We start from the raw sequence: 12,964 nt of genomic DNA on the forward strand, positions 1-12,964 counted from the left end.
AGGGTTAATATTTGGAAATCAGGTCTGGCTAATAAAAATGGTTCACTGGAGTAGGAAAAGAGAGTCCAGAGGAAAGAAAAAATCTAATTAATGTCTTGAATCCTAAACAAAAAGCATATAGAAAGTAGAGGCTCATCCCATGAAGTCAGGGGGTCTTCTTAATAGATTAATGCAGAATCCAGTTAACCCTAAAGTGCTATAAGGAAGGCTTGTTCAGGGAAGGGCAAATATAAAAATGACTATTTCCTAGGAAAGAAATGGCCATCATTTCTTTGATTATAAAGTGAAGAGAAATGACTTTTTCCCCCTAGGAATCTTGGACATTCTAAATATAATAGAAAAGAGTAATTTAAAAAGTGAAGTCATTTAGAAAATACACAGGAACTTCACTAACAGAATAAAAAGAAAAAAAGAAATGCTCCGTAAGGGTTCTTTCTTACAGAGAACAGAAGGACTATCGTCTTTATTCTCTCATTATTTACCTCAGTACTAGATAAGAAGGGTCTGAAAACATTGAAGTTGTTAAGGGGAGGAAACTAAAGAGTAAAGGTTTATACGAGATTTTTAGTCACTTGTGAGTCTACAGACATAAGATTCTCCCTTAGGTCATGTCTCCCGAAAAGAAAATAGCATCTCAAGAATACCAAATGGCATAACATAGATATACCTACCAGCTATCAAGGATGTCTCAAATCCATCTTTAATGAAACAGCTGAGACTACTTCTTCATATAACTTTGAACTGCTACAAGTATAAAGAGTACTATTTCTCATACTGAGAGGAAGGGCAGGAAAGAATAATAGGTAAATTAATGAATTATATATGGTTCCAATTTCAAGTTAGTAATTTGTTTCTAATGAAATGTTTTACTTTAACTGAAGCCATTAGTACCCAATAGTAAAAGAATGAGTTTTGATCTCATAATCACAACTAGGATTCAGTCTCTTTTATATGACAATCATGTATAAATAATAAAAAACATATTATTTAAACAAATTATGTTCTTCACAAGAAAATATAAAGAGAATCCAATTCACTAACATGCTATTGGTCAGCCCAACTACAGACAAGTTAGGTAACTTTTTCAAATTCTATTATGTATCTTTTATGCTAATCTAAATCTGTAATATATTAACGTTAAATTAAACATCATCAATCTGTTAGTAGCAATGAGGAAAGAGAAAAATAAATAACTGGACATACCCTATGTAATATTTCTAAAACCTTTAATGCAGTATGAAGAAAACTGTTGAAAATTCTTCTTTCAGAAGGGGGAATGCCAATCTTGTAGAGTTTCAAAAGATGTACCACAACTTCCTTAAAAAGTTCTACAATCTTGAGGAATAGTGGAGGTTCAAGCACTGACCACCAGTTTTCTGTTATTGAAAGGTGAACATAGAAATAAAATAATCATGATTTTCAAAATAATACCAACTTTTCTTCTAAAGCAGTGGCTCTTAACCCTTTGAAAACTATAGGAAGATACACATGACACAGTATTTTATGTAACATTTCGAGGGTTTACTCACCTCATCTTCAAGTTAAAGAATACTGTTTTAAAAGCTATCAAAAGCAAAAATATATAGATGATATACACACACACACACATACATGTATATATATAGTGTTGTTGAATCATGCACATGAAGCCTGTATAATTTTGTTAACCAGTGTCACCCAATAAATAAAAAGAAAAGTAAAAATAAAGTTACATTTATGGTTTCCTTAATTACATTAAAAACTCACCATTATACCTAATATTAAAACCAGTTATTATTAAAAAATGCTTTGGAAATTAGAATTTTAATTTTTAAATAAAACACTTTACAACTGTCTTGCTCCAATATTTGGGGATCTTTCTAAGCTTTATCTCTCAACACAAAGTTGAAATATTGTGAAACACCACCTTTAAAAGGCAAGGTGCTCCAGAAAATCAAATACAGAAGTTGAACAATAAAAAATATAATGTCTGTCTTTTCCCATATTCACTATTTGTTGTTATTAACTACATATACCACAATCCTAAGAGGCAGACAGAAAGAATACAAAACTTCTGACAAAACAGAATAATACTCTTTTAAGTCCTTGCTTCACTCTTCTATTACTAGCTAATTCCTTAGGATTCCAAAATTCTATCCCTCACTTGTTGCTTCCTCTGCTCTTCAGCAGAAATTCTATAAATTCTTGTACTGATTTTATTACTTCCATATATCTCAGCTTCACATACCTAACAAATACTATTAGGAAGGAAAGCACTGGGTTAACTGTAGCAAGAAAACTATAACAGCCTGGAGATATAGATGAAATCTTTACAATTAGAAAAATTAAGATAAGAAAAATTGGCTGGCCGATGTTGCTCAGTGGTTGAGCATCGACCCATGAACCAAGAGGTCACAGTTCGATTCCCAGTCAAGGCATATGCCCAGGTTGCAGGATGGATCCCCAGTAGGGGGTATGCAGGAGGCAGCAGATCAATGATTTTTCTCTAATCAATGATGTTTCCATCTCTCTCTTCATCTCTCTGAAATCAATAAAAACACATTTTAAAAAAAAATTTGACGCCCTGACTGGTTTAGCTCAGTGGATAGAGTGTCTGCGGACTGAAGGGTCCCGGGCTCGATTCCAGTCAAGGGCATGTACCTTGGTTGTGGGCACATCCCCAGTAGGGGGTGTGCAGGAAGCAGCTGATCGATGTTTCTCTCTCATCGATGTTTCTAACTCTCTATCCCTCTCCCTTCCTCTCGGTAAAAAATCAACAAAATATATTTAAAAAATAAAATAAAATAAAAAAAATTTGAAAAATTTAGGCCAAAAAATATGAACAAAGAGAGAGAGAACTGTAAGATCAGACAAGCAGAAGAATCTCATTTACATGCAGAGAAATAAGTCAAACATCAAGAAACTAGCAAGTGAGGAAAAGAATGCAAAGGGTTAACAGAGTTCAAGGAGGATTTAATATCATGTTTATTCAGTTTTAATTGTTCCTTCTCCTTTACTTTTTTAATAGTAAGATCACTCTGGAGGAGATGGGGGAGAGGAATATGAAAAACAACTTTTATCTTTCCTGATACTGTCTCTGCTAGTGTTTGATCAAAATTTTAATACTTCCAAAAACTTCAATAACTAGCATCAAATGACTAGAAAAAAAGGTTTATTTTTCCCTAAGACAATGTCAAATAAGCAGGGTAGAAATTTTCAAAGAGCAATACAGTAAATAAGAAGTTCAGAGCATTTTCATTTAAAGAGAAAAGGTTATAAAAGAAAAAAAAATTAAATTCTTACCAAGTACTTTCAGTGGTGCCTTTTCTAAGTTCACAAGAGCTGTACCAAAGGGAATTGCTATTGTTGTAAAATTGTTGGAATCACTCATCAGAGGACATTCCGGTAGAGTAAGATAAAACCTCAATGCTTCAACATCAGGTAAGGAGCTAGTCAGTTTAGGAATCAGATTCTTTTCCAAACTAGCTGCCACCTATATTTTGACAAAAAGTAAAACCTACTTCATTTAAAATAAATGTATTTTCCAAAAACATGAAAACAAAAAGATAATCTTATACTACAGCAAACATGAAATGGTGAAAGAAAAAAGTCTTGCAATGACTGAGTAAATGTACTTTGTAGCACAATAAAAATTAATGCCTAAGCATTGCTAAAAGCATTCTTGTATGAGTTTCATTAAATTCTCTTTCTACAGTTATATAAAGACTTAAACAACATGATAATGTTGAGCAATTAAGGGTCTGTGCCAGATGTCTGAAAAGATTTACAGATATTTGACAGCTAAATTACAAATATCTTAATTTGTAATGAATTTATTATATTTATATACAGTGGAACCTCGGTTCTGGAAGGCTGTCCAAAACACGAACTATTTGAAAACCGCATCATTTCCACCCCATTAGAAATAATGTAAAATGAATTCATTCCAGATATCCTGTTTTAACCTTTCTTCCATACAGTGTATGTCTAAAACCCTGGTCAATCTATAAACTAACACTCTTTTCTTAAATTTACCGAACCAACCTCTACTATCCTTAAAGGAATCACTTTCAGAACTTGTTCCAGAGGTGTCTTTTGGGAAGTCAGCCTGCAGCATCTTTACTTTTTCATATATCATTGCCTCTGAAATGCTGTCACTGGCTAATTGCTTTCCCTTTATCTAAATCAGCAACAGTTTTTTTGTTTGTTTTTTAACCTATTCAATTGCCTGTGATCACTGTTTCTTTAACACCCTTAGCAACACTAGCATTCTTGATGTCCTCTTTATGTTTTAAAAGTGTACTAACTGTTCATTTCACCAGTGACAAAAGCAAAAAGAAACAAACAAAAACAAAAATATTCACAGAACAATTTCCTAAAATGTTAACAACGAGATGGTTAGCTGGTAAACTGACTTGCATGCTCTCCTTTGTAGCCTGAGAGAAGTTTTGTTTAACAACTGTAATATTTTTTTCTGTAAACAACTTGGAGAACTGAATTGTTTGAGATGGGAGACATTTGAGAACCGAGGTTTGACTGAATTTAATAAAACCATACAAAGGGCATCATAATGAAGAGTATGAAACTGTAAAGTTAATTAGGCTATAAACATAAAGTAACATGGAATAAAAAACTCAACAGGCTACATAATACAAATATGAGGCAATTAAAAAAAAAAACAAACCTGCTGAGCTATCTGAGGATAATCAGGTTGTATTAGTTTGTGGTATAAAAGCCTAGCAGCATTCATATCAACCCCTGAGAATCTGGTGCCTGTTCTATAGTGATCATCATTGCTATTAAAAAAAAAAAGAGAGAGAAAAATAATAAAATGAAACTTTAAAATTATTTCACTTATTTAATATAATAAACTTAAAAAATTCAGTATATCAAAGAATTGCCACTTACCTAACAGCTAAAAAACTTCCATTTAGACAACCAGAAGAAGAAAACGTTCTATCTATTTCACTAAAAAGGAATTTAAAAATAACAAAATAAGAAATGTTTGCCTTTCTTTTTTAATAAAAATTAAAATAAATGTTTAATCTATTATTTAATTTTACATTCTTCTCATCAACACTTAATTAGAATAATCTGGACTTTATAAATTATTAAAGATTGATTAAATAATACTTGATAAAGATATTACTACATATCCTTAAGTTTCTCAAACATTACTTTCATCTGATTCATTGAACAAATCTGATGTTCTTTTAAAAAAATTGTAAATGAAAACATGCACATTTAATTTTCTTAATTTCACACTCTGGTAAATCTAATCTGGGGTGTTATTATTTGGGAAGCCAACACCAACACAACCTACAATTTGAAAAACTTTAAGTACTAAATAAGTTCATCTATAAGCAAAATATTCAAGAAAGTAATACTCAAATCTTCTTGGGAATATAAAAGTTAAGACAGTTACCACTAGGAAGCTACAAGAAACATTTCAATCCTAACCCTAAAGTGGCTACATTTAATATTTAAAGTCATTTCATATATCATTATGTACATGAAAGAATTCTAACAAGTCTAAATGAAAGATCTCTTAAAATATCCGTTATTATAGAAATTCTAGACATTTTAACTTTTTAAAAAATATATATTTTATTGATTTTTTACAGAGAGGAAGGGAGAAGAAGAGGGATAGAGAGTTAGAAACATTGATGTGCTTCCTGCACACTCCCTACTGGGGATGTGCCCAGAACCAAGGTACATGCCCTTGACCGGAATCGAACCTGGGACCCCTTCAGTTCGCAGGCCGACGCTCTATCCACTGAGCAAAACCAGTCAAGGCAACATTTTAACTTTTGTACACAAACAATTCAGTAAGTGATATTTAACAAAATATTTACTTAAATAAAAACTCCTAAGTACAGGTTTGCTCTACCACAAAGTTGGGAGCTTGTGCTGTGTAGGTAATTTGTCTTTCTTACTTGGCTATCTCCACAGGAAATCTTCCAGAGGGGTAGCTCAGCCATTTTTGAATCAGAGCTTCACTCACAGTCCAGATCTGCTTTGAAGGATCAGGACATCTGAAGTCATCTGGTGGCCCACCATTCTAAATTTTAAAACAAGCAGATTAGTCAGAGGGAGGAGATATTACATATAATTTAAACCTAGATATATAATTAAATATAGTATGTATAGTATTTGACTTTTTTAAAAACAGAAATATCTACTAAACACCTGAAACCAAAACTTCTTATATGAATCAGCAAAATTTTGTAAACTTGAGGAAAAAAATGTAAGGCAATTACTTTATAAAATATAAAGAACATTTATTGGTTGAAAAATTTCTTCTAATTTCTTTGAGTTTAGTAATTATTTATGACTACTATTACCTGGGGATTAGAGTAATGTGAAAAGCTTTGATCTCCACCTGAGAAAATTCTTTTTACACAGAAATATTCTTCAGAGTCTGTGATAAAAATAAAATGTAAAAAAAGAAAAAAAAAATCAGATTTATATCACATTTTTTAAAGCATCAAATATGCTACTATTGGATTTTCTCTTAATCATCTAACTTAATTAGACCTCCCATTCATGGACTCAATGATATAAAATATATTGGAATATTCTAATTGCTATGGAAATGAGGCTGACCAAGTACAAACATTAAATGATCCCACAAGCATGAACAGCATTTGGTAAGTTTAGAAGTCTTTCTTCTGGCCTACACACAAAAATGGTGTTTTCTAGTCTGTATCTTTTTTTTTTTAAGATAGTGGGGTAAGGGGGGGGGGGGGAGAGAAAAAACACTGATGTCATATGTAATTAGTTGAGATCATATAGACTAGGGTAGGCCCCTAATACAAGATGACTGGTGTCCTTATAAAGGAGGAAAACTGGGACATAGATATCCACACAGAAAGAATGCCATGTGAAGACGAAGGCAGAAATCTACTAGGCAAGGAATGCCAAAGACTGCCAGCAAACCACTAGAAGCCAGAAGAGACACATGGAACAGATTTTCCATTATAGCCCTCAGAAGGAAGCAATCCTGCCAATACCTTGATCTTGGATTTCTAGCCTCCAGAACTGTGAGTCAATACATTTTGTGTTGTTCAAGCCATTCAGTTTATATTTTGTTATAGCAGCCCTAACAAACTAATACAGGTGTCCAAAGTTTATACCTTTGCCCAGCTTTAAGGAAACAACCTGGAAGTCCTTGGAATATGCTATCAAAAAGTGTTGTTTTTACAGCCACAACAGATTAAGTTTATGTTAACAATGTTAATACTGGGGGCTACAGACTTCACCTCTGGAGGGGTTGAGTAAATTAAATTCACATTTAACTAGTGTGTGTATGCTTCACACCTTTAGTATAGTGCAAAATAATTATCAACCTTTATACAGGGTGGGGCAAAAGTACGTTTACAGTTGTTAGTATGAAAAATAATACAATAATCTATACTAATAAAAGGGTAATATGCTAATTAGGCTGGACTTCCTTCCAGACAAAGCCACAGCAGCTGCAAGGGTCAAGGGCCAGCAGCTGCAGTGGCTGAGAGGGCAGGTCCAGCACCACGGTCCCTTTTGCAAAGGCCGCGGGAGAAAGTACTGCAAGAGAAGGTAGAAGGGAGAAGGCGGCACCATGGGAGAAGGGAGAAGGGAAAAGGGAGAAGGGAGAAGGGAGAAGGGAAAAGGGAGAAGGGAGAAGGGAGAAGGTGGCAGTTAGGCAGTTAGGGGAATCAGACAAGGAGGGAAGAGAAGTTATGGGAATCAGGTTGGCAGGGGAGAGCAGTTAGAGGGATCAGGCCGGCAAGGGAGAAGAGTTAGGGGGGATCAGGCCAGGAGGGGAGGGCAGTTGGGCATTTAGGGGGATCAGGCCGGTAGTTAGGGGGATCAGGCCATCAGGGGAGAGCAGTTAGGGAGATAAGGCCAATTGGGGAGAGCAGTTAGGGGTATCAGGCTGGCAGGAAAGAGCAGTTAGAGATGATCAGGCTGGCAGGGGAGCAGTTAGGGGCATCAGGCAGGCAGGCAGAGGCAGTTAGGAGCCAGTGGTTCCGGATTGCAAGAGGGATCCCAGATTGGAGAGGGTGCAGGCTGGGCTTAGGGACCCCACCCTCCCCACCCCCGCTGCCGTGCATGAATTTTGTACACCGGGCCTCTAGTAATAAGTAATAATATAAGAAAAAACTGTTTTGTGTACTCACAATTATAAACCTACTTTTGCCCCACCCTGTAGATATGCAAAATATATAAATATATAGTGTTGTAAAAGATACATAACAAAATTTAGCATTTTAACTATTTTATGTATTTACTAGAGGCCCGGTGCACGAAATTCATGCACTCAGGGGGTCTCTCAGCCCAGCCTGCGCCCTCTTGCAGTCTGGGAGACCTTGGGGGTTGTCTGACCGACGGCTTAGGCCCACTCCCCTAAGCCATCAATCGGACATCCTTAGCACTGCTGTGGAGGTGGGAGAGGCTCCTGCCACCACTACTGCGCTCGCCAGCTATGAGCCCGGCTTCTGGCTGAACGGCACTCCCCCTGTGGGTGCACGCTGACCACCAGGGGGCAGCTCCTGCACTGAGTGTCTGCCCCTGCTGGTCAGTGCGTGTCATAGCAACCGTTCGTTCCGCCATTTGGTTGATTTGCGTATTAGCCTTTTATTATATAGGACTAGGGGCCCGGTGCACAAAAATTTATGCAGTGTGTGTGTGGGGGGGCCTTTCAGCCCAGCCTGCACCCATTCACAGTCCAGGACCCCTTGGGGGATGTCCACCTGTCGACTTAGGCCCACTCCCTGGGGGATCAGGCCTAAGCTTGCAGTCAGACACCTTCTGGCAGCCAAGGAGCCCTCGGGGGATGTCCAACTAAAGGCTTAGGCCCCTAAGGCATCGGGTCTAAACTGTTAGTTGGACATTCTTTTTTTTTTTTTTTTTCTTTTTTAACATATTTTATTGAGTTTTTACAGAGAGGAAAGGAGAGAGACAGAGAGTTAGAAACATCGATGAGAGAGAAACATCGACCAGTGCTGCCACAGAGGTGGGAGAGGCTCCTGCCACCACCACTGTGCTGGCCAGCCATGAGCCAGCTTCTGGCTGAGTGGCACTCCCCATATGGAAGTGCACTGACCACCAGGGGGCAGCTCCTGCATTGAGCATCTGCCCCCTGGTTGCCAGTGTGCATCACAGCAACTGGTCATTCTGGCGTTCAGTCAATGTGCACATTAGCCTTTTATTATTATTATATAGGATGTCCCTATTTCCCCCCTTTTGGCCCCTCTACCCAGCTCTTGCTCCCCACTTCTCTCTGGCCATCACCATACTGTTGTCTGTGTCCATGGGTTATGCATATATTTTCTTTGGCTAATCCCTTCTTTAAATTCACTTCTTTAAATTTTTATTTTCAGATAAGTGCTTATAACTGCACTATTATATATTTTCTATTATATCATTTAGAATTAAGATATTTTTTTAATTGAACCCTTGTAAATTTTAGCACAATTTAATAAAGTATGCTAGAAACAATTAGGAGATTTTTCATGGAATGCATACACATTTCAATTAATGTTTTATTAATCTTTAATTTTTTAATATTTTAATTTGAAATAATCTCATACATATGAAAAAAAAACCACTATAAAATACGACAGCATATTATATGTACCCTTCACCCAATTTCTTAGGTGTTAATAATCTAAACATAACCATTATACAACTAACAAAATTTGGAATATACTTTTCTTATAATCTCTTTAATGTTACTTAATCCATTTACTTTGTTTTTGTTAATCTTCACCCAAGGATATTTTCCCATTGAATTTTAGAGAGAGTGAAAGGAAAGGGAAAGACACATTGACTGGTTGCCTCCTGCACATGCTTTGATAGGGACTGGGGATCAAGCCAGCAACTGAGGTACAAGCCCTTGACTGGAATCGAACCTGGGACCCTTCAGTCACGGGATAATGCTCTATCCACTGAGAAAAACAGGCTGCAACTTAATTCATTTACTTTTAATCTATGTGTCTTTATATTTAAAGTGGATTTTGTTTTTGATTCACCCTCATAACCTGTCTTTTAATTGGTGCATTTATGCCACTGACTTTCAGAGTGCTACTGATAGAGTTACTACCATATCAGGCGGCTTCTGGGGCGGGCGTGCCTTGTCGCCCAGGACCTGCCAATCGGGTCCCGGGATGGCAAGGCACGGCTGGCTGCTGTGGTTTCGGCGGCGGGCCTGCCTTGCCACCGGGAACCTGCAGATGGGGTCCCGGGAGGCCGGCTTAACCTGGATGGTGGTGCGCTGGCAGTTCGTGCTGTCCTGCCCTGCCTGCAGAATCCAAATTAGGCGCCATCTTTGTTGGTGGTTAATTTACATATAATGCTGATTAGCCAATGGGAGGCATAGTGAAGGTATGGTCAATTACCATGTTTGTCTATTCTTAGATAGGATCTTTAAAATTTTTATTTTTTGTTAATCCTCACCCAAGGATATTCCTACCATTAATTTTTAGAGAGAGAGGAAGGGAGGGGGAGAGACAGAGAGAGAGAGAGAAACATTCAAGTGGGAACATCTATTGGTTACCTCCTGCATGTGCCTGCAACCAAGGCATGTGCCCTTGAAGGGAATCGAATCTGTGATCCTTCAGTCCAAGGTCCCATTTTAACTATTTTAAAGTGTACAATTTAGCAGCCTTAAGCACACTTAAAATCTTGCGCAGCTATCACCATGGTTCATCTCCCGAATGTTCTTATAATCCTAGACATTTTGTACCCTTTTAAACAATAACTCTTTATTCTCCTCCTCCCTTGGTAACCTCTATACTATTTTCTGTTTCTGTAAATTTCACTGTTCTAGATACCTCATATAAAAGATATCATGATATTTGTCCGTTTGTATCTTAACATGTTTTCAAGGTTCATTCATGTTGTTGCATAGACCAAAATTCCACTCCTTTTTATGACTGACTACTATTTGATTACATGTGCATATCAAATTTTTCATTCATTCATCTGTAGATGTGCATTTGAATTGTTTGCACCTTTTGGCTACTGTGAACCAACTATTTCTTTGATGAAACAAAATTGTAGCAAAATAACTAATTTTAAAACTCCATCTCCTTTCTCATTTTAATGCAAATAATTTCAAGGTATACATTTTCAACAGTGATAATATGCATTCCTAACTGACTAAGTTATATAAACGAAATACATGATTCTTTAAAATAGTCCGTCTGCTTGAAAATACAAAATCCTTGTTTATTAGTGCCTTTTATGGAAGAAACTGATATGACAAAACACCAATATGCTGCTGAGGACACAAGAAAAAAAACACTACAATTAAAATAAATGTGTATTCCAAACCTAAGTAACCGGAAGAAAATGAAGCCACATTCTATACATAAAAATCAAACAGAAAACAAGAAAAGAGTATCACACCTTGATCTTTGCAAAATAGAAGCATAACTGAGATAGCCTTTTAGTTACCAAAAACAAACAAACAAATAAATAAATAAGAATCTTCAAGGCTATCTACACTAATAAAAGAGAAAAATGGTAATTGGCGTACAGCGCTACCCTTTTCATTGGCTAATCAGGGCTATATGCAAATTAACTGCCAACTAAGATGGCAGTTAACTGCCAACAAAGATGGCGGCTAATTTGCATATGTAGGCACAATGCAGGGAGGCGAAAGGGAAAGCAGGAAGAAGCCCCCTGCCACTGACAGTGATCGGAAACCCAGGGGGGAGCTAAGAGGTGGGGGCCAGGGCAAAGGTGGCCCTTTGCCCTGCCCCCCAGCCATGATCGGAGAATCAGGCGCCTTTGCCACCCTGGCCAGTGATAGCAGGAAGTAGGGGTGGAACCAGCGATGGGAGCTGGGCACGGTCGAAGCTGGCAGTCCCGGGAGCTAGGGGTCCCTTGCCTCGGCCTAAAGCGGAGCCCATGATTGCGGGGCCGCTGCAGCTGTGGGTCCCCGCTGCCCGAGCCGGACACCTCAGCCAGAGGCATTAGGCCTGGGCAGGGGCAGAGCGGGAGATCGCGGCGCTGCTGCCGCTGCGGGTCCCCACTGCCCGGGGCCGGACGCCTCGGCCAGAAGCGTTAGGCCTGGGCAAGGGCGAAGCCTGCAACCGCGGGGAGCTGGGGGTCCCCTGCCCAGGCCTGACACCTCTGCCGGAGGCCTCAGGCCTGGTCAAGGGGCCGATCCGGTGATTGGTGATCGGAGGGTGATGAGGGTCAACTCCTCTGGCCGAGGCATCAGGCCTGGGCGGGGAGCGGAGCCGGGGATTGGAGGGATATGATGGTCCCCTTGCCCAGGCCTGAAGCCTGGGTCAGAGGCGTCAGGCTTGGGCGGGGGGTGGAGCAAGCGATCAAGAGGGAGATGGGAGTCCCCTGCCCAGGCATGATTCCTGGGCCAGAGGCCTCAGGCCTGGGCGGGGGTCAGAGCCAGTGATCGAGGGGATAAGCCTCTGGCGGAGGCGATAAGCCTGGGCAAGGGGCCGATCAGGCGATCGGAGGGTGATGGGGGTCTATGCCTCTGGCCGAGGCATCAGGCCTGGGCAAGGGGCAGAGCCAGCAATCGGAGGGGTCTGGGGGTCCCCTGCCCAGGCCTGACGCCTGGGCCAGAGGCATCAGGCCTGGGCTGGGGGCAGAACCAGTGATGGGGGGAAATGAGGGTCCCCTGCCCAGGCCTGACACCTGGGCCAGAGGCATCAGGCCTGGGCTGGGGGCAGAACCAGTGATGGGGGGAAATGAGGGTCCCCTGCCCAGGCCTGACGCCTCTGTCAGAGGCGTCAGGCCTGGGCAAGGGGCCAATCCTGCGATTGGACGGTGATGGGGGTCAACGCCTGAGGGCTCCCAGTATGTGAGAGGGGGCAGGCTGGGCTGAGGGACACTCCCCCCCACCACACCCAGTGCACGAATTTCGTGCACCAGGCCCCTAGTTCATAATAAAAAGTTATAGACCTTTTCAAATTATACACATAATTGAATAAAGTCTCAACAAATTCAAGTCCCACAACTCAGAGAAAAAGCC

At 39.5% G+C, this 12,964-nt stretch overlaps 1 protein-coding gene across 12 annotated transcripts in view; it reads right to left on the minus strand.

Moving 5' to 3' along the window:
* HERC4 (HECT and RLD domain containing E3 ubiquitin protein ligase 4) overlaps positions 1 to 12,964 on the minus strand; it is a 112,131-nt gene that overhangs the window by 41,731 nt on the left and 57,436 nt on the right. For all 12 annotated transcript variants that reach the window (XM_036336876.1, XM_036336884.1, XM_036336875.1 and 9 more), the window contains 6 exons: positions 6,324 to 6,400; positions 5,916 to 6,040; positions 4,888 to 4,947; positions 4,664 to 4,775; positions 3,283 to 3,472; positions 1,204 to 1,376 (listed from right to left, as the gene is read on the minus strand). In XM_036336876.1, coding sequence (XP_036192769.1) covers positions 1,204 to 1,376; positions 3,283 to 3,472; positions 4,664 to 4,775; positions 4,888 to 4,947; positions 5,916 to 6,040; positions 6,324 to 6,400 — 737 coding nt within the window. The remainder of the gene's footprint in view (positions 1 to 1,203; positions 1,377 to 3,282; positions 3,473 to 4,663; positions 4,776 to 4,887; positions 4,948 to 5,915; positions 6,041 to 6,323; positions 6,401 to 12,964) is intronic.

This window comes from Myotis myotis, unplaced genomic scaffold (genome assembly GCF_014108235.1).
Source record: "Myotis myotis isolate mMyoMyo1 unplaced genomic scaffold, mMyoMyo1.p scaffold_m19_p_15, whole genome shotgun sequence".
Lineage (NCBI taxonomy): Eukaryota > Metazoa > Chordata > Mammalia > Chiroptera > Vespertilionidae > Myotis > Myotis myotis.